The sequence below is a fragment of the Chlamydomonas reinhardtii genome, chromosome 12, assembly GCF_000002595.2.
Source record: "Chlamydomonas reinhardtii strain CC-503 cw92 mt+ chromosome 12, whole genome shotgun sequence".
Lineage (NCBI taxonomy): Eukaryota > Viridiplantae > Chlorophyta > Chlorophyceae > Chlamydomonadales > Chlamydomonadaceae > Chlamydomonas > Chlamydomonas reinhardtii.
Window position 1 is genome coordinate 1,131,049 of NC_057015.1, and position 24,563 is coordinate 1,155,611.

The 24,563-nt window shown below is 65.7% G+C and overlaps 3 protein-coding genes across 4 annotated transcripts; all 3 read right to left on the bottom strand.

The window, feature by feature from the left end:
• Positions 1-93: 93 nt before the first annotated feature.
• CHLRE_12g490250v5 (uncharacterized protein) lies at positions 94-9,767 on the bottom strand. Its single transcript, XM_043067907.1, has 19 exons — positions 9,518-9,767; positions 9,033-9,418; positions 8,524-8,591; positions 8,110-8,253; positions 7,348-7,875; positions 6,782-6,993; positions 6,455-6,531; positions 6,064-6,175; positions 5,650-5,874; positions 4,986-5,165; positions 4,578-4,667; positions 4,204-4,280; positions 3,873-3,966; positions 3,412-3,480; positions 3,031-3,121; positions 2,549-2,712; positions 2,026-2,224; positions 935-1,875; positions 94-635 (listed from the first exon to the last, which is right to left on the bottom strand). Exons 1-19 carry the CDS (start codon positions 9,665-9,667, stop codon positions 285-287), a joined length of 4,158 nt encoding a protein of 1,385 aa, XP_042918029.1. The 5' UTR covers positions 9,668-9,767; the 3' UTR covers positions 94-284.
• Positions 9,768-10,000: 233 nt separating this feature from the next.
• CHLRE_12g490200v5 (uncharacterized protein) lies at positions 10,001-14,327 on the bottom strand. The gene is made up of 4 exons (XM_001690883.3): positions 12,832-14,327; positions 12,259-12,654; positions 11,881-12,013; positions 10,001-11,662 (listed from the first exon to the last, which is right to left on the bottom strand). The coding sequence occupies exons 1-4, from the start codon at positions 13,597-13,599 to the stop codon at positions 11,160-11,162; spliced, it is 1,800 nt and encodes a 599-aa protein (XP_001690935.1). The 5' UTR covers positions 13,600-14,327; the 3' UTR covers positions 10,001-11,159.
• Positions 14,328-14,621: 294 nt separating this feature from the next.
• Positions 14,622-24,537, bottom strand: CHLRE_12g490150v5 (uncharacterized protein). Of its 2 annotated transcripts, XM_043067905.1 has the most exons (26): positions 24,088-24,537; positions 23,761-23,891; positions 23,475-23,598; positions 23,174-23,186; positions 22,997-23,027; positions 22,727-22,858; positions 22,444-22,558; positions 22,115-22,189; positions 21,899-21,958; positions 21,649-21,706; positions 21,249-21,363; positions 20,855-20,969; positions 20,505-20,579; positions 20,273-20,350; positions 19,896-20,034; positions 19,535-19,666; positions 19,211-19,269; positions 19,005-19,070; positions 18,799-18,885; positions 18,396-18,530; positions 17,996-18,253; positions 17,747-17,813; positions 17,404-17,495; positions 17,146-17,244; positions 15,691-16,980; positions 14,622-15,502 (listed from the first exon to the last, which is right to left on the bottom strand). In XM_043067905.1, the coding sequence occupies exons 1-26, from the start codon at positions 24,343-24,345 to the stop codon at positions 15,251-15,253; spliced, it is 4,056 nt and encodes a 1,351-aa protein (XP_042918031.1). In that variant the 5' UTR covers positions 24,346-24,537; the 3' UTR covers positions 14,622-15,250. The 2 variants fall into 2 exon arrangements, with proteins under 2 accessions (XP_042918031.1, XP_042918030.1); XM_043067906.1 differs by lacking the exon at positions 23,174-23,186 and having other exon boundaries at positions 23,465-23,598.
• Positions 24,538-24,563: the final 26 nt, after the last annotated feature.

Sequence of the window (24,563 nt, forward strand, 5' to 3'; positions counted from 1 at the left end):
TGAGGCGCGGCGGCTGGACGAGGGGGGGGGGGTCCTGAGGACCCCGGTTAACCCCTTAAATCCGAGACCAGGAGACGATGAAAAGGCCGCAGACATGTAACATGCTTACATGACTCACGGGCGGGATGACCGCGAGCCCCACAGCCTTTGGAAACTCAAACAATACCGCACGCAGCGAGTACCGTGGTAGCCGTAACAGCCACAGTATCCATTACTTACACCGCCCCACCCCACCCGCCCCCAACGCACGCTGCGCCCACCCATTCGTTCTTCCTCCCGACCCCTCAATACCCGCGCGCAAAGTCATCCAGCAGTGCCTGGTAGGACGCGTTCTCGTCGCGGGGCGCCGCCGCCGCCCTGGCGCTCGCCGCCGGCGCCTTCATTTTGGGCACTGGCACGCCCACCAGCGCCGCCAGCGCATCGCGTGCTGCCTTGGCTGGCTCCATGTCACCGTCCCAGGCCGTGGCTAGCAGCAGGTCGCACGCCGCGTCCGACACTGACTCCAGGGGCGGAGGAGGAGGAGGAGGAGAAGCGGGGGCGGCGGTGGGGCTGTAGGAGGCGGTGGTGGGGTGTGGGGAGGAGGTGTCCAGTGCCAGCAGCTGCAGGTAGAGCTGCTCCGCGGCGTGGCGGCGGACCTGTGGCGCGCGTGGAATAGCGTGGGTATTGCGTATACCATGTGTTAAAGAGCACAAGGAAAACAAAGCGCAAAGACAGTGTATTGGGTATGCAGTGTATCTGTGTGTGTGTGTGTGTGTTAAAGAGCACAAGGAAAACGTGTGTGTGTGTGCGGCACCTGTGCGGTGGTGATGGCTAACACTGGTGCACACGCACACGGGCAGAGTCCGCAGTCGCAGCAGTTTCACGCAACGCCCATGCGCGCCTACCAACCCCCTGGCCCGCTCGGCCCCCCGGGCTCCCTCGCCGCGGCACGCACCTTGGGGTACCGGCTGCACAGCAGCACCAGCAGACCCTGCAGCGCGCTGCTGCGGCAGTGCCCGCCGCCGCCGCCTCCGGCCGCGCCTGCAGCTGCTGCTGCCGCTGCTGCTGCCGGCGGCACCACCGCCAGGTGCGCCAGCACCGCCGCCGCCTCGACCAGCCTCGCCACGTCCCCGCAGCCGCGTGTCTCGGCCCTGGCCGCCTCCACCAGGTGATCCACCCACCTCGACTGCAACCCACCAGGCGCCGAGCTCCCCACACCACCCGCACTAGTGCTCGTGGCCGCTGGCGCCGCGGAGCCAGCCTCGGCCGCCTGCGCCGGTGGCGCCGGCGGCGGTGGCCGCGGCAGCAGCGTGTCTGCGGCGCCGGGGGCTTTGGTGAGCAGCAGCAGCGCAGTGCGCAGCAGCGGCGTGGCCATGCGGGGCGACTTGGCGTGCCGCGACCATATGTCCAGCAGGTGGCCGCACACCGCCGCCACCAGCGCCGCCTGCGCCGCCTGCCCGCTGCCACTCCCACTCCCACTCTCGCTAGCGCCTGTGACGCCATCCGCAGCTGCTACTTCTGCCCCACCCACGCCGCTCGCGCCCGCGCTAGCCAGCGCCTCCAGCAGCGCCGCCGACGCCACCTTGGCCAGCGAGTTGTCCACGCCGCCAATGCTGGCCGCCAGCCCTTCCAGCAGATGGCCCGTGTACGGCGCCACCGGCAGCAGCTGCACCACCACCCGCTGGAGAGCCTCCAGGGAGGCGGACACGCCGCCCGCCTCCGCCGCCTCGGCGGCCGCTGCCACGGCGGCCGCCACGGCGGCGGCGTGCGGCACGTGCGGCCTCACGAGCGGGTCTGCCAGCAGGCGGCGCACGTGGCGCAGGGCGGCCTCGCGCAGTCGCCCGATGCGCTCCACGGACTGACGCAGCAGCACACCCACCGCGCGGCCGGACACGTCTGCGGTGGGGTGGGGAGGGAAGCGCGGAGGAGGCGATGAGGCGGCGTGCGTGATGGTTCGGGCCGTCACTCCTACCCACGCTTGCACACCTACATCACTATCTGTCCCCCTACACACACTCCTATCTACACTCCGCAGTCTCAGCTTACCGGCCAGCATCGCGCTCGCCTCCGCAGACTGCGCGCCACCGCTGGAGGGCGCCGCCGCCTCCGCCGCCTCCGCCGCCGCCGCCAGCGCCCTGACTGCTGGCTCCAGCACCGCCATGGCCGCCTCGCGCACCCAGCTGCCCACGTCGCCGCGGTTGTCGGTGGTGTAGTCCTCTAGGCCCGCGTGCAGGCTGGGCAGGACCTGTGCGTGTATGTGTGTGTTTATGTTTATGTTTATGTGTGTGTGTGTGTGTGCGTCTGTGAGTTGTGTGTGTGTGTGTGTGTGTGTGTGTGCGTGAAAGGGGGACACATACAGGGGGATACGCCGTGGGGACACGCGGGCAGGCGGGGTTGCAGGGTTTGAGTGCTGATTGGCGGCGCAGTGAAGGGTTGGGGCGGCGGTCGAGGCGGGGCACGCCAGCAGGGTGTGCGCGAGGAACACCCCCACATGACCGACATAAGGCCAGTCGAGGCAGTGGAACCTGCGGAGAAAGCTGTCGAAAGGCTTTCTGCTTCCCCTCCCCACCTTGTCTCTGAGCACCTCCACCGCTTCCGGGTCCGGGCGCTGTGGCCGCGGCTGCCCGGCCTCCCCCTCCATGGCCGCCGCAGCGCCGGGCCCCGGCTCCCCATCCGCGTCGCCGCTGCCGCTGCTACTGCTGCTGACGCCGTACATGGTCGCAATGAGCAGACCTGCAGCGCACAGCAACACCGCCGGGCGTCACACCCACGACGCCGGCATGCAGACAGCAACACCAGCCTCCGCCTGGTGACACATCGCAGATGACACGCGCCTGCAGGGAGCTGCAGAGCGCCTCTGCTCTGCAGCTTTTCATGCTCGTTCTATCCGCCTCAACCTACGTGCCCTCTACCCCGCTCCGCCCCTTCCCTATCCATTGAGCTCAGGCGGATTCCCCCCACCCCGTGCCTCACCCCCACACTGCCACACATCTTACTGGGCATGACGAACCCCTTCCCACTCCCAACACACCCAGCACCCCCAGCGCCTACCCAGTCCTCGTGTGCAGTTGACGCGGCTGTCCACGTCCCGCTCGTCCGGGTCCTCCTCCGGCACACAGCCGTCCACCAGCGCGTCCACAGCCTGCGGGGCACACGTGTGTATATATATGTATGTGTGTGTGCGTGCGGGGGGGTGTTGCAAATACCAGCCCAAGCTAAACCAAACCAAGGCAAAGTAGGGAGCATGTGCGGCAGGGCAAACCGGAAGGGATGACGATAGCATGAATGTGCGCAGCAAGGGAGAGAGCCGCCGACACGAGGGGCACGTGCCGAGACCCAGGCTGCTTTTCCACGTGCCTGCACGCGCCCGGGTCTACATCTTCACCCCGTGCCCCTCAGCCCCCGCCCGCCCCCCCGCCCGCCTGCCCGCACCTCCTCCAGCACCGGCTCCAGGAGCTCCCGCGGCAGCGAGCCCAGGGCCAGGCTGTAGCCGCGCCGCACCTGGGGTGTGGGGGGTGTGGGGAGCGGGGAAGGGGTGTGTGGGGAGGCGGGGTGGGGGTTTGCAAAGGTGGTACAGAGAAGTGTAGCGAGGCACCGGGGGGGGGGCACAGGTAAGGAGGAGGAAATGGAGCGCCCGGGGCGGGTGTACGCCCATGCGCCCAACAGAGTGGGCAGCGGCGGGTCGCCACGCAGTGCCTTAAAACCCTAAAACCCAAAAACCAAAAAAAAAACCCAAACAGCACAATGCAGAGGGCGTGCACGAGAGTTATGGGGGCGACGGGTCTCAACCCTGCTGCACGTCACATGGCATAGCCACGTCAGCAAAGCAATGTCCCCCCAGCCTCCTTTCCCCCCTCCCCACCACCGGCCGTCACGCCGACGTGACTGCTCACCGCCACGTTGGGGTCGTGCAGGCGGCTCAGGTAGCCGTCCTGGTAGCGGGTGCGGAAGGCGGCGGCGGCGCGGGCGTCGTGCGACAGGTAGGCCCTGTGCAGGCATTGCGCGCCGAGAAGTGGTGGGTGGGTGGGCGATGAGACCCGGCTTGGGTGTACGGCAGGACCAGGTTTGAGGCCCATGTACGTACTACTTGTTTGAGGCAATTCACGCACTTATGCCCTAGCGAGGCAGACGCGCTGTCTTTAGTGACCCGATGAGGCATCAACTAACAGCTTCAATGAGACGTGGCAGCGCTGCCCCTCTGCCCCTCCCCTCCCCCCTCCCCACCTGGCGTAGGCGCGCACGGCCGCCACCGCCCCCGACTGGATGTATGGCTGCGGGTGGCGCAGGTTCTCGTCCAGGGCCTGCAGGGGGGGGGTGAGGACGAGGCGGAGGAAGGCAGAGACGGGGTTTGCAGGGATGAGTAGAGGCGCACGGGGCTCGGGGCTACGATAACCACACGGTACTCGGAATGCTCTGGGCAGCACTGAAAGCTGCTGGTCACGGCACCAAGGAGTGGGTGGACGTGCCGCATACGTGGCTGCCTGGAAGTGCAGCCGCCGTGCCCTGGCCCGCGAGCTCTCCCTGCGCCCTCGCTACCACCTCGCTATTGGCCTTGCCAGCGGGGCACCACACGCTGTGTGCCGTGCCGCCGCACCCACCTCGAGCACCTTGGCGTGCTGCTGCGGCGACATGGCCAGCTGCACGTCGGCGCAGCACTCGATCAGCCGCGACACCGCCTCACGCATGATCTGCAGGCCGAACACGTACACGTACACGTATGCGTTTCCATGTGCTCTTTAACAAACGTGCGCGTGACAGACGGCGTGTGACCGGAGAAGCAGTGTTGCAAAGGCTGCGTGCAGGCTGCGTGCAGGCGGCTAGCTGGGCCTGGTGTCCGCATCGGCCCGGGTGCGCCCGCCTTAACTACCGCGGACTCCTTACGGCTTCCCTTAGGCAAAGCTCACAGCGCCCGAGAGCTCTCCACCCCGCCCCGCCCCGCCCTACTCCAACCCCTCGCCCCATCCCGCCTGCCCCACCCCGCCACCCTACCCCAGCCCTCGCCCTACCTCTCCGCCCTTGCCTCGGTACAGCCGCGCCTTGTCAATGGCCGGCACCAGGTTCGCCACCTCGCCCGCCCGCGCCGCGCTCAGCGGCCAGCAGCCGGCGTTGGCGGCGGGGTCGGCGGCGGCGGCGGCCTGGAGCGCGGGCAGCAGCTCCGCCACCATCACCACCGCGCCGTGGCGGACCTGAGCGCAGCCAAGAGCCAGGCACCACGGGTTCAAGACACAGGAGCGAGAGTCGTCTCTGTGCATGCGCATGCGCATGCGCTTGCTCACGTGCGCGCGCACTGCCAGGGCGTGGGTTACGCTCCCTCCTCCCTCCTCCCTCCTTCCGCCGCCCTCCGCCCTCCGCCCGAGCTCCTCGGCGCCCCACCAGTGCTTCCCGGCACGCTGGCCTGCCCCTCCGCTGGCCCACTGCCCGGGCGCACATGGCCCCCCTCCTCGGCCCACAGCCCCTCAACCGCCCCTCCTGCACACGCACGCATCCGCGCACGCACGCACACACACACACACACACACACACACACACACACACACACACACACACACACACACACACTGTCGCATACACTGTCTTTGCGCTATGTTTTCCTTGTGCTTTTAACACACACTTTCCTTGCGCTTTGCTTCCCTTGTGCTCTTCAACACACACGCACACGAACAAACGCACCTCCAGCTGCTCGTTGAGGCAGGCCGGCAGCAGCACGTCCAGCCCGCCCTCGGCCGCCAGATAGGGCCCAGCGCCCGCCGGCGCCAGCGCGGCGGCCGCCCGCGCCGCCAGCTCGCGCAGGCTCTTCTCCCAGTGCCGCGACTTGGCGGCCACCAGGTGGGCGGCCAGGGGGGTGCGGTACTCGGGGCCCAGGGCCGCCACCTGCGGCGCCACTTTGAGGTAGGCCTGAGGCGCGGGGGGGGGAGGAGCAGGGGGGGCAAGGCGGGGGAGGAGGTGAGCGGAGGGCGTGTCAGGGGCATGGCGAAGGGAGGAGCAGGGCGGGGTGAAGCAGGCCTGCTCGCATGTGCGCCTGTGCCCGCCGCTGCGATCCCTGCTCCCCTCCCCGCCTCCATCCCACGCCCTCCGGCTCCCTACCTGTTGTGCGATGCCCACTGAGAAGTAGTCGGCGATGGTGAGCAGCGGGATGCCGTGAGGGAAGTTGCCCAGCCGCCCCACGGCCTCCTGGAAGGCGGCGGCGGCGGCGCGCCTGTGTGTGTGTGTGGGGGGGGGGGCGGGCAAGCAGGGCCGAGGGGAGCGCGAGCTGAGACACGGGGCAAGGACCTGAGGCACAGGGCAAGGCTCGGCCTAGCTCGTACGGGGTCTCTACGAGGTGAGTTGTGTGTGCCAAAGCCCAAAGCCCGGGCAGAAACATTACGCGGTCATGCAGCCCGAAGCGCCGAGCAGCCCCAGCGCCAGCGCCCAGCACCACCGTGACCACCAAGCGCCTTCATGAGGCCCCCATGCCACCCATAGCCCCGCCGCGCACCTGCAGTTGACCTCTCGGTCGTAGCAGGCGATGGTGAGCAGCGACGAGGCCAGCAGCGTAACACTGCCCTCCAGCAGCTGTGTGTGTGTGGGGGGGGGGGGGGATTAGGGAATAGCCGTCAACGCAAGGAGGCGTTGTATCATGAATTTGTAGAAGGGCTGACGGGGGAAGCGCGCGGCATTGCGTCTTCAGCTCCACATGGACCGCTTGACACCCCAAACTCCTGTTAGCCCAGCTCAACACCAACCACGGAATATCGACACAGCTCCCTTTAGCCACCCACGCGTCTTCACTGACAAACTCTGATCCCCCTACGGCTGTCCTCACCTCGGGCGCGTAGGCGCGCGCAAAGGCCCAGCACACGTACGCGGCAGCGTCGCGCACGTGCGCCCCGATGGAGTGCGGCCCGCGGCGCACGTCGTAGTGCAGCGCCGCCCTCACCACCGGCATCAGCGGCGGCAGGCGCGGCGGCAGCAGCAGGCCGCGGCGTGCCAGCTCCGCCAGCGCCAGACAGCCGCCGTGCCAGGCGGTGTCGCTCTCTGCAGCGAGAGGGCAGGGGGCGCGAGGAGGCGACGACAGGGAGGTTCAATTACGTATTGCGTCTGCCCACCGCTGACTAATATGCCCATGTGCGCGACATTAGGTACATGCTCCTCCCCACACGCCCCACATTCTGTCAACCCTCTCTCTTCTTGTGCTTTGTTGCCAGCCACGTGATTCTCGTAATCCCCCGGCCCCCATCCTCCCCCCAACACACCCACGGCCCCACGGTCTCATACCCACTTATCCACCCACCCGCCCACCCACCCCCACACACGCACCGATTGCATACACTGTCTTTGCGCTTTGTTTTCCTGGTGCTCATTAACACCCACACACACGCACACGCGTACCCGTGGGCCCGAACAGCTGCATGACGGACTCCACCACCTCGTCCCCCAGCTCCTGCGGCAGGCAGCCCGTCAGCCGCCCCAGGCCCTTGGCGCCGCTCCAGCGCACCACCGTGTCCCGGTCCCGCAGCGCGCCCAGCAGCGCCTCCACCACCTCCTCCACCTCCTCCGCAATCTCAATCTCCTCCTCCTCCTCCTCGCCCCCATCCCCAGCTGCTGCAGCAGTCGCAGAGGCTGCTGCGGCAGTGGCCGCGGCCGCCGCGCCCAGCGTGACGTCCAGGCTGGCGCCGCCGCGCACGTAGCGCCAGGGCGCGGCGGCGCGGGGCTGCAGGAAGGTGAGGCCAATGCGTGTGACCAGCTTCACAGACAGCTTGCGAGCCAGCACGTTGCCGGCCAGCACCTCGGCCGCCGCGCGGTCGCCGGCCGTGCCGGCGGCCAGGTGCGCGGCCAGGGCCCAGGCGCGCGAGGCCACAGGCAGCAGGCGGTCGCGCTGCCCCATCTTGAACACACAGCACAGCGCCTGCATGGCGCCTGGGCAGCAGTGAAGGCGCGGCGGGCGGGGGGAAGGGTGCGGGTTACGGACTGTGGAGCCGTCCTCTGAAGAACCTAGCGCCCGTTGGCAGGGCATGCCGCCCCTTACAGCCGGTTTCCTGACGCCCGTCTAGCCACCTGCCCAGTCCCAAGCCCGCCCCACACCACGCCTACCCCACGCCTGCCCCTGTAGGCTGAGGGACACGCTCCCCTCCCGTGCCTCCCCGCCCTCACCCGGCAGCAGGAAGGGCGCCCTCAGCGGCTCCACACGCGCCAGGGCCGCAGGCACCCAATCCAGGAACTCGCCCAGCGCGCCGCCCATGTCGGGCCGCGTCAGCAGCCGGCCCAGCACCACCGCCGACATCTCGCGCACGCCGCCTGCAGGAGCGGAGGGGCGGCCGCGGCGTGAGAGGGGTGGGCCACAAGGTGCGGGAGGCGGTGCGGGAGGTGGTGCGGGAGGCGCGGCAGAGGCACCCAGTGCGCCCAGTGCTTTCACAGCAATGCAGCCCCTGCAGCTCCATATTGCAGTGCCGTCGGACAGGCCACAGGAAGCCAGCCACCCAGCCGCCGCCAGTCGCCCAGTCGCCCCAGGGAGGGACTCGAGTTACCCGCTGCCCCTCTCTCTCTCCCCCCCCCTATCTTGCTCACCCGGGTGGTGCAGGTAGTCCTGGCACAGGCGCAGGATGCGGCCCACCAGCGCCGTGTAGGGCACAGAGCTGCGGCGGGGAGGCGAGGGGAGGCGAGGCATGGGCGGCAGGTGGGGAGGAGGGGGGGGGGGTTGTATGTACCAGCCCAAACTAGACCAAACTAAGCCAATTAGCGCAGCACAGGCAGAGGCGACAGTTGCAAGCGATAAAGCCCATGGGAGGGGGGCGTGGCGTAGTGCGGATGTACGGGGCCATGGCGGAGCAGGTACCGTAGCACGCATGCGGGGTGACATGGGGCCGACAGGGCGACGCCACCGTGTCTATAAGGCCTGTGTTTGTTAGCGTGCAGCACAGCAGCTTTGGGGGCGGTGGCTGTCCGTGGCTGCAAGGCTGGGGTCCCACGGCCGTGCCCCCGGGGAGATCCAAGCGCACGCCGGCTGCCTAAGCCCCGGCCCTGTAGCGGCCCCAGCCGCAAACCCAAAGCCAGCAGCCCAGCAGCAGCAGCCTCACCTGTCGCGTTCCCCCGTGGCGGTGCTGTCCACCGTGGCCAGGTCAAAGGGAATGAGGATGAGGATCGACAGCCACAGGAGCAACATTGTCTGGGCCTCCCACAGCGCAATGCCCTCCTCGCTGTCCTTGGGCAGCTGCGCCTTCACCACCTCCAAAATGTCTACCACACGCTCCAGGTCCGCGGCCTCGTGGGGATAGAAGCGCACCACGGTCTTATAGCCGCGGACCACAACCAGCACATTCAGCAGGCGACATGTGTTCAGCACCCGCTGCAAGCCTTGCTCCTGCTGGAGGACCGCCTGCTTGCGCAGCAGGCCCGCCAGCGGCACGACGATACCCTCCAGGTAGGCGTCCAACAGCTGAGATTGCTCCTGGTACTTGTAGAGCTGCGGGTGAAACCAGCGGGCATCCGCGGGCGCGCCGGTCAGTATTCAAGGTCGTGTTTTCTGTCGCGACACCAACTGCATATGTTTCATTTGACTTACGATCGCCTTATAGCGCTCATATATTTGCTGCGCTTCAAGACCGTCACTGTCCACGACACGCTTGACGAGGCTGTCGAGCTCAAATGCTTCTTCAAAGAACGACTGCTCCTCTCCCTGGTCCTGCTCGTCATCGCTTTGCTCTGGCTCCATGATCTATAAGTGCTAACAAGCAGCAACAACGAAAAGGCGAAATCGAAGACAGCCTAGTTTAACGCGTGGTGCAGCTCTAGCCTGGTGATGTCTCCTAAATGTGATTGTTTGGAATGACCTAGTGCGCCTTCTGCTAGTGATAGAAGTGCCTGCATTTGACTTCCATGCACGCGTGCCGTGTAACCCGCGTCCATGCGCCATACCCCGCCATCACCTGTCCACACGTCCCAGGCTCCCGGCCTTCCACTGCCCAGACCTCCGCAGCTGGAATTCGAGAATTGAGCGCACAGTAAACTCGCCGCCTAGCTTTTCATGTTCTGAGTCAGCAACTGTATTGACAAGGTGTTACATCGTGCCTTGGCACATGGGCTTGGGCACCTGCAGCGCTGCAATGGCAGACCCGCACCGCCGCGGGTAAAAGTCTTGCAAGGATACTTAGGCAGGGGAGGTGGATTCCCCTGCCACGAACAGTGGACTGAGCCCACACCCCTGACACCGCATCATACCGTCTGAGGCCGAAGCTCTATCACACAAGCCCCATCATAACCTCGGGGCACAGCCCTCACACTCAGATGGCATGGCCATGCGCTCATTCACAGGCATCCACGTGCACGCCGCACGGACTGTTATACTGTACACGCACCAAATCACGTCCCACGCCACCTACATACGAACACCACACAAACGCGCAAGGCATGATCCAAACACTCGACGCCACATCACTACTGGACGGTTCCTGTAAGTTGCCTACCTCGACGTTGCAGCTCGCACATACCCTAAGCTCAACCACCAGAGCACTCAAGCCCTAGAGCTGTACAGCACTTCAGCACGTGCCGAGATGGAGGAGCAGCTCTTGTACAGCCAAACCTCACGACCCTAAGCTCACATCACTACCGTCAGAAGAGTGAGGCCCGTTGCGAAAAAAGAGTACACACTTCCACTCATATACTGCATCGTCTTGATCATCAGCACTTCCAGCTCAGAATGTGTACAAGCTTTAAATGTAACAAGAGCTTGAACAGCCTGCATTGCCATAGATTGCCCGTGCCCGTGGGCATCCGACATGGCAAGACCACCGCTGCGCACGCAGCCCATGCGAATCCACCGTCATCAAACCATTATTAGCTGCAAAGTATGGCAAAGAGCCTATGGATAAAGAGAAATCACGCTTCCTGCCCTTGTCATGCGCATATTGCATGGCAAGCATTCCTGTTGGCTGCGCATGTGTGCTCACTGCTGCCGTGGCAGCACACACCAATTAATAACGCCATGGATCCTACCGCATGTTGGAAAGACACGCGCTAATCATTATCTCCGGCAATCAATGGCATCCACGTATCTACGTACTTGCTATCTCACCACTCGCGTAGCGTTTTGTGCTGCAAACGCCGCTCCCTCGCACAACCTGCAAGCCACCATAATCATCAGGTAGGGGCACAGGGCCGCCACAATGCTGTCCGCCAGCTAACCGTTCACCAGCTCCGCGGCCGCTTCATTCAGCAGTCGCCTTGGCCTCAGCCGCCAGCACCTCCGCCTCCATGGCATCCAGCCGCTGTAGCACCTGCTCGGCGCTGGGCCGCTGGTGCGACTTGTCCTCCGTGCAGTCGAGCACCAGCTGCGCCAGGGCGGAAGGCACGTGAGGCGGCAGGGGCAACTCGCGATGCGCGTAGCGCGCGGCCGACTCCTGGAAAGTGCCCGTGACCAGCAGGCACACCGCCAGAACGCCCAGGCTGTAAATGTCCACGGCGCGCGTGAGCGGCAGCTTAGTGCGCATCCTGATGCAATTCTTCAGGAACAGCCAGGGCGTCTTAGGCCGCAGATCTCTGTTGGCCAGCGCGGCCTCCGGCGCGCAGAAGTCGGGACTGCCGCAACAGTCGTCCTTGTGGTAGGTGTCGGCCAGAATCTTCCGGTTCTTGGGGATCTTCGCCACACAGCCGAAGTCGCCCAGGCAGTAGCTGCCATCGTCACGGCACAGGACGTTGTCGGTCTTCACATCTGCAGAGGTAGAAAGGTGGAATCGGAGGCAGGGGAGTGGGGCGTGTAAGCAATGCTCCGGATCAGCAGCAGGGACGGGTGTGGCCAGCCGAGCTAGGTAGCGTTGCCGCTTCCTAACACCATACATGCGACAGCTCGTGTGCCCGCGGCTGCAGCCGCACAAGACACGAACGCGCGCGCGGCTTGTTCTGCATTCAAGCAAGCAAACTCGAACTCACCCTGGTGCACGAACCCGAGACGGTGCGTGGCCGCCAGGGCAGAGGTCACAGCGCGCAGCACGCGGAACACGTCGCGCATGGGCAGCACCGTCGTTTGGCCGCGGCAGAAGTCGGGCCGCGCCTGTGCTTCGTCCTGTGCATCCAGGGCCACGCAAGGAAGGGTCAAAGGTGGTGGTGCTGGCTGCGGGCGTGTAGGCACATTTGGGCAGCAGGTGCTAATGTTGTGGTCTGTCGTGGTCTAGTAGGGATGTGGTGATCCTCCGCCGCTGAACCGTGGAACCGTTACCGTGACCTATCATGCCATCCAACAGCGTTGCAAACCTGTCAGCCCGCGCAAGCCCCGGTGCGCGGCAACAAGTAGCCGAGGAGTCGACTCACCAGCTTGTCCCAAAGCGAGCACTGCGCCAGCTCCATCAGCAGCTGCACCGGGTGAGATTTCTTCTTGCCGGTGAGGCCCAGTGCACGAACCGTGCAGCCGTCGTCCACCAACCCCTTGTACTGCAGCTGGAACATGACTTCACCCTCCGCACGCAGCAGCTGGTTGGCAGAGTCCCAGTCGCTGTCGCTGTCGCAGTCGTTATCGGAGTCGTTGTCAGAGTCGCTGTCGGTCTGGATGGGAGTCTTGATGGCCACGCGGACCGCGCCGTACTCCGTGACGACGGTGCCGGAGTACACGCAGCCGTTGGCGCCCTGACCCAGGAGGCCGCCGCCTTCGTAGTCCTTGACGAAGCCCTTCACGCCGTTGGCGCGGAGCTCACGGTACATGTTGGAGTCCTGAGGGTCGAGGGGCGAGACAGGAAGGATAAGAAGGAAGGAAGTGGGAGTGGCCAGAACTCGGCAGGAGAAGGGATCGCTAGCTGGGAGAAGTTGGGCCCGCGGGCATGCCGGGGAGGGGGCATGCAGTCTTGCTAGACTGGGCTTAGTGACAGTGCGGCACGCCTGGTTTCTCACCGGCCGCATCATGTGAAGGTTTGTGATCGCGGGCCGCAACTGCGGCTGCTGCGCGTCCTCCTCCTGCTGGTCCTGCTCCATCGCGGCGGGCTCGCTACAGCTGCTGGCAGCTGCTGGCTCAGCCTTCGCCTCCTCCATCGGGCCGCTGCAGTCCAGGGTGAACGACAGGGAGAAGGGACGCCGGCGCAGGAGCGAGTGCTGTGGCCGCAGCGCGGGCAGCTCGGGCTCAGACTCGCTCTCGAGCTCCACCGTAGGGGGTTCCACAGCGAAGGAGAGGGAGGAGGGGAACGAGGGGTAGGAGGAGGAGGAGGAGCGGCTGGAGGAGGAGGAGGAGGGAAACGCGGCGGCGGAGGCGGCGGAGCCCGAGCTCAGCAGGTCGGCGCCGTCCTTGGTGTCGGCGGGCTTCACCATCATAATCTCACAGCGGCCGTCCAGCGCGATGCCGGCGGCCTCCCCCGCAGGCACCGTGGCGGGCTGGGCCGTCGCCGGCTCTTCAGTCACGGCGCGCTCAATCTCCAAAGCCCCCTCCTCGGCGTCCAGCTCGTCAGCCTGCTCATCAGCGTGGCCCGACGGAGACTTAAATGGCGAGGTGAAGGAGCTGCTGCGAGTGAGGGGCTCGACCTCAATGGAAGAGATGTCATTGACAGGCGACGCCAGCCACGGGCTTGGAAGGCGGTCTTCGCCGGGTGTGGAGACATCGTGGAGGCAGACGGTGGTGCCAGTCGGCGAAAGGTCGCTGTCGTCGGTTGCAATGGCCTGCGGGTGCATGAACCGGAGCAGCTGTGTTAGCAAGAAGAAGTACAATGGACAACAGGAAAGCCGCTCGCTAAGCCAAGGAACCCGAAGTCCAATCCCGCGCGAAATGTGTTCAGCTTGCAGCAGAAGGTGCATAGCCTATCGCGCACTATGTCAACTGTCCGGATAAATGTCAGCAGCCGGCTCAAAGGCGCTAGTTGCCGTTTTGTCAACCCATGGCCCCAGTAGCAAGTATACTTGGTCAACGCACCTGTGCCGCCATTGGCTTCTTGCTGCGCAGGTCTTTCCATAGCTGCTTTGCAGCAGCAGCAGCCGGGCTCAGATTTGACTCTTCCTCCAAAAGAGCGGTCTTGAATCGCACGTAGAAAAAGAAGAGGAGAAGCGGGCCCGGCAGCAGGAAGGACACCATCACTACCAATGGGAAAGCTAATACCATTGTCAGGACCATCGCCGCGACAATCAGGCGTTGAAGCCGCTGGCCGGGCAACGAGATCGAGACCTCTATTGTTGCCTCGCTGCAAGGCATAGCTGTGGTTGTATCTATATAGTGCGCCATTGTAGCGTACGTGTGGAGGAAATGACGGTGAGGATAATGGCTTGTGGAAAATGGCCTGGCCGACACGGGCGACTACCGGCGACTTGCACGACAAGCCGCCCGCCGTGTCCCGGACTTCCAGTCGGCTCCGTCCCGGGAACTGGCCCAAAACTGAATACCACAGGTAGGAATGCTTTGACATACACATCTATTCAACTTATTATTGGCGGCAAATAGCCAGTCATTTTACAGGGGGCGAAGAATTTGTGGGTCCACCCCGGCCAACGACCGCCACCTCGCGAGTTTTGGCACGCGGGCCCCAACGTTCGTGGACAGGGATCGTGGGACCGTCGGCCCCCGCTCACTCGAATGGGTGCCCAGCTTTGCCCATTGCTTGTTCCCGTTTTCAAGCACGCTAGGGTGGGGTAGGCTTCAGCGACGGACCGACGGACCACTCAGCGCTAGCTGCTGATCACTGTTCGTTGTGTGAGTGTGTGATGGGACAGGGTTCAAGGCAGGTTGGCGAGGTCCCGTAGGGTGCAGCTGATGCCCATACCCTCAAGCAGACGGCAAACAGTTCGTTGTGTGAGTGAGACGATTGCCTTATACACGCATCGGGGAATGCACCACCTTAAAGCACAGGCGAGAGGTCGTATCTTACGTTACCCGTGAATGCTCACTAACCAGGTTGTCCCTTCTTGTAACATTGCACATATCGTGGTATGGCCAGCGGCCAGCTTCAAGGACACGCACAACCCCAATTGTTTCCGGGAGTCTTGGCACCAGTGAACGCGCAGCACGACATTCCCAACTACCCCATATGTGATCAAGCGCTGCTCATGCGGCGGGCTGGCCGTGCTGGCATACCTGGGCCTGCTGCATCCATGCTGCATACTACCATTGGGCCACTCTCCCCCGCTTGCCTATGGTGCTACGTATGACAGCTATGCTCACGCACATACAATCGCCCTGCAATCTACTGAGACCCCTACCAAGACCTACAAAACCGCCCACCCCCACACCCTCACACCCCACGCCCACCCACCCACCCACCCACCCACCCACCACTAGCACGCCTTTCCAAAACCAGCCGCAAGCACCTCAAGCACCACCACACCCAAGCTCTCCTCACAAAATATGGAATGTGGTGCCTTCATCGTCCAGGTCCACCTGCGACCTGACCGCGCCACTGCCCCGCCGCATCACCTCAAAGTCGCCCACCAGGTCTTGCAGCACCGCTCCCAGCGCCCGCCGCCGGCCCGCGCTGTCGTCAGCACCGCCCCGGTCGGGGCTTGGGCTTGGGCTTGGGCTTGGGCTGGCACCGGGCGGGCGGGGGCAGCCGAGTGCAGCCGCCAGCTGCACCGCCGACAGACCGGGCGACTGCGGCACAACACATGGAGAGCACAGACGGCGCGGATGGGCGAGGGGCAGGGGTCCAGAGCGTGCAAGCACGACACGGGTAAGGATCAGGAACAGGCCGCACAGGCGGGTTCCGAGTTCAGGCGGCTTGCCCTGTCTTGCGTCTTGCACTGTTATTCGTCTAGCCCCATTAGCTGATCAACGCGCACCTTTTGCAACAGGTCCAGAACCGCTTCACGCGTCACAGGCGTGCCGCCCGGGGTCGTCGCCGCCGCTGCGCTGCCAGCAACGCGCGGCGCCGGCGTCATTGCGCATGCACCCGGCGACGCGACTGGTGCTTGCTGCCGCTGCGCCGCAGCCTGGCCCGAAGCCGGCTGCGAAGGCTGTGTGACTTGCGAGGCGGCAGCCGGCTGTGGCGCTGCGGGCCCCGCCGCTTGCCGCTTAGCACCGGCACCGGCACCGGCACCGGCGCCGAACCAGCCCGGCAGCGTGCGCTTGCCACCCGAGATGATTGGCGGCCGGTAGGTGCCGCTGGCACCAGCAGCACCATTGCCGCCAGTGTGGCCGGCACCGCTGTTGTTCATGGCCTGCGCTTGAATAGGTGCCAGCGTGGCCCCAGGCTGGCTGGGTTGCGTCTGCATCTGCGGTTGTTGCTGCGGCAGGGCGGTTGGCCGGTCGGCTGTAGATGTGGCGGCGGTGGATGCGGCGGGTACGGCAACGCCATAGCCGGCAGTGGTGGCCCCGGGGCTCTGCCGTACGATGAAGTCAGGTGTGTCGCTCTGCGACATGCCGTGGCGGGCGGGCGTGTCAAACACAAAGCCCGCGTCGTGCCCGCTGCCCGCACCGCCTCCTTGCCGCGGCGCCGCCATGGGCCGCGGCGCCGCGTCCCGCCCGCTCAAGCCCGTTGCCCCGCCGCAGCCGCCGTCTGTCCCAGCCCGTCCGGCGCCCGCAGTGACCGCCTGCTGCATGTCATCGTCATCGCACGCCGTCGAGGTGGCGGCGGCCGCGGCGGCGCCGGGTGCCGCGCTGATGCCGTCGAGGCCCACGGGGCTGTCGTGCATGGCGAACGACTGCTGGCTGCCGCTGACACTGGCAGTAGCAGCCGCAGCCACAGCCGCCCCGCCGGGCCCGGTGCTACAGCCGGCAGGCCCGGGGTGGTGCTGCTGCTGGTGCGTTTGCTGCGACAGCTGGCTGGGCGGGTGAAGGTGCTGCTGGTGGTTGGCTGGGAGCGGCGGCTTGCCATGCGGCCCCACTGCCGCCAGCCCCCCTAACCGCTGCTGCTGCTGCTGTTGCTGCTGTTGCGGCGGCGGCGGCTCGGCGCGCAGGTTGATCCACTCGCCGCCGCCCTCCGACAGCTCCTCCGCGCCGCCGCCCCAGTCGCTGTCCTCGTCAGCGGCCGTCAGGTCGTACGTGGCTGCTGCTGCTGCTGCTGCAGGAGCCGGGGCCGGGGCTGGCGCCCCGAACCATATTGAGCGGCTGGCCATCAGCGCAGCCACCACCTGCGGGGCCACCATACGTTGGGGAGCGAGGGAGCAGGGCACCGTGTCGGCTCCACACGTCATGGCAGGTCGCCCAGCCCTTCTCGTCTGGAGTTTCCGGATGCGACGCTGGATATCCCCAGTTCCAAAACCCTGCTGCCCCGCCCTTGCAGTACAGTGCTGTACCTTGATTGCTCCGTAGTCAACGGGCTGTCCCGACGCGTCCAGCGCCCGCTTCACGGCGCCAATGCCGGCGGCCGCCTCCACCCGGATGGCGGCTGCCACCTGCGGCCATGCGCGTGTTGGAGCACACCGTAAGCAGAAGCACATGCAGGTTCGTGGGGCGTGCACGCAGTGGCCTACACAAGTATGCAAGCCACGCAGCCCCCTTCCCCTGCCACGGTAGCCAGCACATCCCTGAGCATAGCCTCCTCACAGTCTCACCGCCAGCGCCTTGCTCCGGTCCACCCCCGCCTCCTGCGCCAGCCGCGCCGCGTCGCCGGCAACGCCTGCCGCGACACCCTCCGCCACGTAGCCTGTGGCCCAGTGGGCGTCCGGTGAGACACACCAGAAGTCAAGATTCGAAGCGAAAGCGGCGGGTTGTTTCGATGCCGCCAGCGACGCGTGACTTGACCCCACACGCCCGAACAGAAGCTCTGAGACCGTACCGCCAGCCCTAGCGAGACCGCGTCGCCGCATCAACTGCCGTATTTTGTGGATACCGTGCCTGAGCACCCTAGCCATTACGGTAGCTAGCAACACGCTGCACAGCCCCCATCGCGCTCACCCAGCGCTGTGGACACGGCGATGGGCCGTGGCCGCTTGGTGGCGATGTCCGCCGCCGTCATGCCGCTCTGCGGGGCGCAACGGGGGTTGGCAAGCCAGCAACAGATGCACGTCACGTCACTTGCGGCGAGAGCGTGAGACAACAACGGCTAGCGCTTCCCGTGGCACCTCATGGTCACAGGGCGCACTGACGTGCACAGCAGCCCGTGCGGCCGAGCCCAGTGCCCCGCACACACAGCCGCACTCGCACCTGCCATTGGATAGCAGCCTCGCTGGCGGCGCCCTTGGGCTCGCCGACCAGCCGCCCCGCCGCCGCCACGTCCTCCTCGCTCGCGCCCACCGCGTCCGCGCAGCCGCCCCCACCCCCACCTCCACCTCCGCCTCCGCCTGCTGCCGCGCCCTCCGTGGGACCGCGGCCGCGGCCGCCCCTCAGCCGCGCCACGCTGATCCAGTCGGTGGCGCCGCCGCGGCCCAGGTGCTGCGCGGCCGCCATGAAGGCGCTGATGACCTGTGCGCGGTGTGTCGCATGAAGCATGCAGGTCAAGACGTCATTGTGCCGTGATTGACTGAGAGAGATGTGCGCTCATTCGGTGTGCCCGGCAGATCAGCACAGCATAGCACGACAGCGGCCCGCGCTGGCGCCGTCTCACCCGCATGAGCGGCCTGCCGAACGCCGCCACGGCCGCCTCTCCCATGCCGCTGACCAGGCGCAGGTGCGCCTCCTCCTCGGGCCGCAGCCGGGCCAGACCGTCCAGAGTCAGGTCGTTCACCAGCGTGTCGGGCGCCTGGCGGGGTGTGGCAGGGGTTTGACAATGAGTGATGCGGGCGCATGAACAGGTTGGCGGGAGGTTGGCAACGACTGTTTGCGTTCTGGGCAGCAAGCCGGAGCACTCCCGCTGTGCAACCGCACCCTCGTACAGAACCTGCTCGCAAGGTGGACAGCATCCTGCAAAATAATGCTCTGTTCAAGATAAAGCTTAAGGCCAAACCTCCTTTGTGCTTGTCGGGCTGGTTCTGGGTCTTGCCCCCCCCCCCCCACACACACATGCGCACCTGCCCCAGGCTGTCCGCCACGCGCTTGCGCTCCTCCCGCAGCGCCCGCTTGAGCGCCTCCAGCTCCGCTGCCTCAGCGCTGGCGGCCTGTGGAGGTGGCGACAATTGAGGTTGAGGTCGTGAACAAACCTGGATGCGACATGGCAAGCCCGCGGCCTCATGCAGACAGGCCCCACCCGCCCCCAAGAACAGCACAGAGGCCGCACCTGCTGCCGCTCCTCCTGCGCCCGCTGCCGCGCCATCGCCTCCCGGTGGGCGCGCGTCTCCTCCTCCTGCAGTACACAGCAGCACACCCCACAGTGGGACCACAAAGAAAAGGAACATGCGGTGTACGCATAGGGAGCGTGTGGCCCTTGACGTGAAGCGGCCAGCCCCGCAGGCCAATCATGTCCGCAGGGGGTGTCCCACGCACCTGCAGCGCCGGCGGCAGCTCGCGCACCAGCGGCTGCCCGCTGCGGAGCCAGCGGTCGCCTGAAAGGCGCGGAGGGGTGTGAAGGGGTGGGGGTGGTGGTTGCAGTGGACGGCAACGACCAGCAACTTGGTTAACGTACACGCCATAACGCCAAAGGTGTTGCACGACCGACACCGTGTGCACACCACTCACCCATCCACCCACACCCACCCACCTACACACATACATACCGCCCACACCCCACACACGCTCTTATACTCCTTTCTATCACGCACGCACGCACGCGCCCACACACGCACCACGCTCGCCCGCCCGCTCACTCACCCGCCTCGCTGACCCGCACCACCTGGAAGTCGTTGACGGCATGGTAGGCCAGCAGCCCCTCCGCCGCCAGCAGCCCGCCCAGACCCTTCCACCAGGACTCGCTGCGATCGGCGCCGGCGCCGTGCAGCTTGGCTGCGCGGGCACGTGCGTGTGTGTTGGTAATACTGGCACGAGGGGTTGGGTGGCATGACCAGGATGTGCAGCACAAGCGCACAGGTGCAGCAACATGCGCATGCGGGTCAAGCAGGGATACGGTACCGAAGCCACCTCCGCTGCCTTCAATCCGTAGCCCGACTTCCAACCACTCCGCGCTCCGACCGGCTCCACCCTTGGGCGCCCCTCCCCATCCTCCTGCTCTTACCGCCTGTGGCCACGTGCACCGCCGCCTCAACCATCCAGGGCTGCAGGTCCTTGCTGCGGCTGCCGCGCAGCAGCTGCACGGAGCGGTTCAGTCCGAACTTGTTGCGCAGCCCTGCCACCGCACTCATGAGCAGCCGCGCCTGTGGTGGGGTGCGAGTGCACAAAAAGAAGAGGTTAGCGGGACGTGTATGCCCGGGGCCCAGGGCCGCAGAGAGTACGGGCAGCAGTGGGGGGCGCAAGTGGCCAAGCCCTGTCTCCCCCAGCGCTGCCAGCTCTCCTCCCATACGCCCAATCAGCCCTGCCGCCCGTGCCTGCTGCCTCACCCCACCAACCTTGCCAGCTCTCCTCACATACGCCCAATCAGCCCTGCCGCCTCACCTCGTGGGCGATGTCGCGGGAGGACACCTCGCCGTTGCTGCGCCTGTCGCACGTGTCGCAGCCGCCGCGGCAGGGGCCCTGCACCCGCATGTGTGTGCGTATGCCAGGGGCGCAACTGGTGTAGTTGTATGAAGCTGAAGCCAATATGAAGCCGGCCCGCCCGCATGCTCTTACACCGGCTGGTTCGGGCCTGACCACATGCGAACGCACACCGCATCACCCGCAAGCGCACCTGGGGCGGCAGCGCGCCCTGCGTGAAGAAGTTAACGAGCTGGGCGTGGCGGCATCCGGTGCCGTGGCAGTAGTTCTGTGGCACGCGGGTAGCGCGTCTGGGGATGAGGCAAGGAGCATGCACGTGCGACAAGGCAGGCCCATGCGGTCCGGGCGGTGTCCTGCAGCGACATGGCCATCAGCGCCAGAACCCCGACGGGCGACAGTCGGGGGCACGGCCCAGCGAAATGGCACCAACCCACCTGCTGCCTGCACCCTGCTTCAGCCACACACAATGCTTCAGCTCTCTAACACTTCAGCACCCCACCCCACATCGTTTGTCGCTTTCCCCCGTATCCACACGGTGCGCACCTGCATCTTGGCCATGGCGTCCTGCATGTTGGCCCGCCCTTCCGCACTCATGCCCTCGCCCTCCTTGATGCGCGCCAGCGTCAGGGCGTCCGCGGCGCTCCACAGCAGCAGGCAGCTGGTGGTGGTGGTGGTGGGGGGGTTACATTCATGCTTATTAAAGAAGTGAAGGAGTAGCCAGGAACAGTAGTGGGGGTGCGACAACAAGTAACGGTGTGACGACGAAGGCGATGGATGGGCTCAGGCGGTCTAGCCAGCCCGCTCAGGCCCAGCCTCTCGCGCACACGCAGCATGCACGGACGCGATGACCCACACCCTCGGCCCAAGCGCCTGCTGCCCGCCCACCCGCCCACCCGCCCACCCGCCCGCCCGCCCAGGCGGCCCACGTGCCGCTTACCGCGCCCCGGCTCCGTCTCGGCCCGCCCTGCCGGCCTGCTGGTAGTAGGCCTCCACGGATGCGGGGCAGCCCCAGTGCACGATGCGGCGGATGTTGGGCTTGTCGATGCCCATGCCTGCGCAAGTAAGTGCGTGAGCAAAAGTGTCTGGGACGCGGCTTTGCGCGGAAGCGGCCGACATGCCCCTCGCCAGCCCATGCTGCGACATGCCGGCCATGGCGCTAGCAGGCGCCACGTGGCCCCAGGCCCTTGCTGCCACCGATGGCCCCGTGCCCAGCCCCCAGCCCCATCCGCAAGCGTTCCCTGCCGTCCCCTGCCAACCCCTACTGTCCTTTTCCACGTTTGTTACTGGACCCTACCTATCCGTCCACCGCCCCCCTCCGGCACCGCTGCCCCACCCACCGTACGCCACTGACGCCACCAACACGTCCAGATCATCCCGCATGAAGGCGGCGTGGGCCTGGGGGTGTGGGAGGAGGCGGGAGCAAAAGCGGGGGCCAGGTGCGCTGCTCTGATGCGGCCTGCTCGGCCCCATTGACTGGCGGCTGACACGCGACTGCATGTCACTGACAACTTTCCCAATTGTATGCCGGTGCTTGGAAGTGGCTTTCCTCCCTCGCCAAACAACAGCACAGCTACAGCTCGGGCGCACCTCACGCCGCTCCGAGGCGCTCATCTTGGCGTGGTACCTCCCCGCACGTCCCGCCAGGCCCTGGGTAAGGCGGCGGGTGCTGAAAGGCTAGTTGCAAACTAACGGAGTCAGGCTTGGGTGACAGGCATGCAGGCAATGAAGCACGAGTTCATTGTGGGGCTGGCTCAGAGCACTCCTAACCCGCACTGACGGCCCCAAGCCCAGCCCGAGCCTCACCGGCATGCTGTTGACTGTGGCCGCAATCTCGTCCACCTCCTTTGTGGTCAGCGCGTAGATGAGCGTGCATGGCAGCTGGACGGCAACGCGGATGGAAGAACACAACATTGCGGCAGGGAAGGATGCGTTGCTTGGTGCTATGCCGCGTGTAAGACTGCCCCGTTGCTTTGTCGCCTTCGCCCCCGTGCACATCCCAACCTGTGCACCTTACCCCTCGCCTCGACACAGCATCCCCCTGTGCCATGCCGCTCTCGCCAACCCCGACCCCGCTCAACCTCCATCCCAGAGCCCCCAGCGTCTACACCCCCGGCTTCTGCCCGGGTCCCCACCTCGCCGCCGCGCCGTCGCTTCGCCTCCGCGATCTCTCCCACCACCTCCTTGATGCTGGTCTTCTGCTTCACTGCGAAGTGCAGGTTGGTCCGCTCGAACGACTCCACGAAGCGCCTGCACAGCCCGGCAGCCGCCACATCGTAGGTACCTTCGTCCAATCTGCCGCACACATCGCGGCTACACACCCAACAGCGCAACCGACCACCTCTTCCGCTTCACGTCTTGCAACCCGCTGCCCGGCCCTATCCTGCACCCCAGGCCAACAGGCGCCGGGCCACTCACCCGCTGCCGGTCCTCATGCCCAGGTTGCGCACAATGTCGTCACGCACACGCGGCGTGGCGGTGGCTGTGAGCGCCACCAGCGGCACCCCCGGCAGCGACTGCCGCACGCAGCCCAGACGCCGGTAGTCGGGCCTACACAGGAGGGTGGACAGGCGTGTGGCTATCGGGTCCACAGGTGGCCAAGCCACGTTGCGCACCAGAGATGTTGACCCCGGTACCCCACCGAAGAGCTCCATCCCACTCCCCGCGCGTGACCCAGGTGCCGCGCACCTGAAGTCATGACCCCACTCGGACACGCAATCTGCGAGCACGGGCACACCCACACCGCTTAGCGTGTCAGCGCGTGTCAAGCCCAGCAGCATATGTAAGAGCGTCCTACACCGCCTAGGCGTAACCCGCTCAGCAACCATACGCCACGCGCCCAGGCGACTGCTGCGCGCCACTCACGTGCTTCATCAATCTGCGGGCACGAAGCACCAGGGCAAGAGTCAAGTGGTGGTGCATGCCACGCCTTCGCATAAACAGGTGGGCTTGGCCACTTGCTGCCGTGCCCGCGGCCCCCGGCCCGTGGTCCCCCGCCACCCTTGCGCCCATTCTCACCCACCGAGCCATTCTCACCCACCCGAGCCTGTCCACCCCACAAGAAAATGCTGTGCCATGCACCCATGCCGCTGCCCTGTCCCACGCCTTGCAATCTCTTCTGACCGGTACGGTATGGCCAGATCCAATACCCCGAACAGCAACCCACCGCCACGAGCGCGATGCCCCTCCGCTCGTGCAGTGACGCCAGGGCCGCCCCCGAGGAGCAGACCAGCTCGGGGGTCATGTACACAAACTGGTAAGCACCCGCCCAGGCGTCGTCCTTGACCTGCCTGCTCACAGCCGGGAGGCAGCGCAAGAAACGCCACATTCTTACACAGTGCACCGCTTGCAGCACCAAGCATCTCCTCCTGTCCCAGCATACACATGCGCCTTTCTCCTCGTGACCTCCAAAACATGTGACACCATCCAGCACAACAGCACAGTGCGCACACCTGCTGCTCTGCGCGCTGCCAAGGAAGGCCGCCGTGACGCCGCGCGCGTTCAGCGCCGCCACCTGGTCCTCCATCAGCGCGATGAGCGGCGACACCACAATGCACACGCGGTCCAGAACCAGTGGCGGGATCTGGGTCGCAGGCGCAGACCAGGAGGGCGGCAGGGGAGGGCGTACGTGTGTAAGCACACAAGGGGAGCCAACAGCAGAGGTCGGGGCTTTGTGAGGTACAGGCAGCTAGGTGGGACACGCTATGCTTTGGACAGAAGCGGCATGACGTGGGCAACACAGCCACTTGATGCCAGAGCGTGTGTCGGGTTTAGCGCACCTGGTAACATATGGACTTGCCGCCGCCCGTCGGCATCACCACCAAGCAGTCCTGCCCAGACAGGATGTTGCTGATAACTTGCTCCTGACAGAACCTGAACTCCGTGTAACCCCAATAGCGCTCCAGCAGCTCGAGGGGGGAACGCTGGGCGGTTGAAGGGCCGGCACCACCAGCCGGCAAAGTTGCAGGCTGGCCCCCTCGCGCACCAGGCCCCGTTGCCCTGGGGAAGTAAGCCGTGAGCGTACCCTGCTGCGCCATTCTAGTGAGAATTTGAAATCACGCAGCAGCTGTCGACCTGCTTCAATCTTCCCATAACCTTCTCGCTTATGGATTAAGGCTTAACCCTACTTATCATCTGTAAGTAGCTATTTTTGAGGTAGATATCAATCGATGCAGCAGGATGAAATCGCCTCAAACTTTACGTTTGGCGGGCCGGGCTTCGCCACTTACGCCGACGACGGTAACACGATATGCTG

Coding starts and splice junctions, on each gene's coding strand:
- CHLRE_12g490250v5 (XM_043067907.1), bottom strand. CDS start 9,667: ATGGAGCCAGAGCAAAGCGATGACGAGCAGGACCAGGGAGAGGAGCAG. Junction 5,166..5,649: donor GCCTCAACGAGCAGCTGGAG/GTGCGTTTGTTC, acceptor GGCTGCGCTCAG/GTCCGCCACGGCGCGGTGGT. Junction 3,967..4,203: donor GCCGTGCGCGCCTACGCCAG/GTGGGGAGGGGG, acceptor ATGCCTGCACAG/GGCCTACCTGTCGCACGACG.
- CHLRE_12g490200v5 (XM_001690883.3), bottom strand. CDS start 13,599: ATGCACCCGCAGGCCATTGCAACCGACGACAGCGACCTTTCGCCGACT. Junction 12,655..12,831: donor ACCTTCACATGATGCGGCCG/GTGAGAAACCAG, acceptor CTCGACCCTCAG/GACTCCAACATGTACCGTGA. Junction 11,663..11,880: donor TCTCGGGTTCGTGCACCAGG/GTGAGTTCGAGT, acceptor CTACCTCTGCAG/ATGTGAAGACCGACAACGTC.
- CHLRE_12g490150v5 (XM_043067905.1), bottom strand. CDS start 24,345: ATGGCGCAGCAGGGTACGCTCACGGCTTACTTCCCCAGGGCAACGGGG. Junction 21,707..21,898: donor GCGCCTCGGAGCGGCGTGAG/GTGCGCCCGAGC, acceptor CCACACCCCCAG/GCCCACGCCGCCTTCATGCG. Junction 18,254..18,395: donor TCGGCAGGCCGCTCATGCGG/GTGAGACGGCGC, acceptor CACCGCGCACAG/GTCATCAGCGCCTTCATGGC.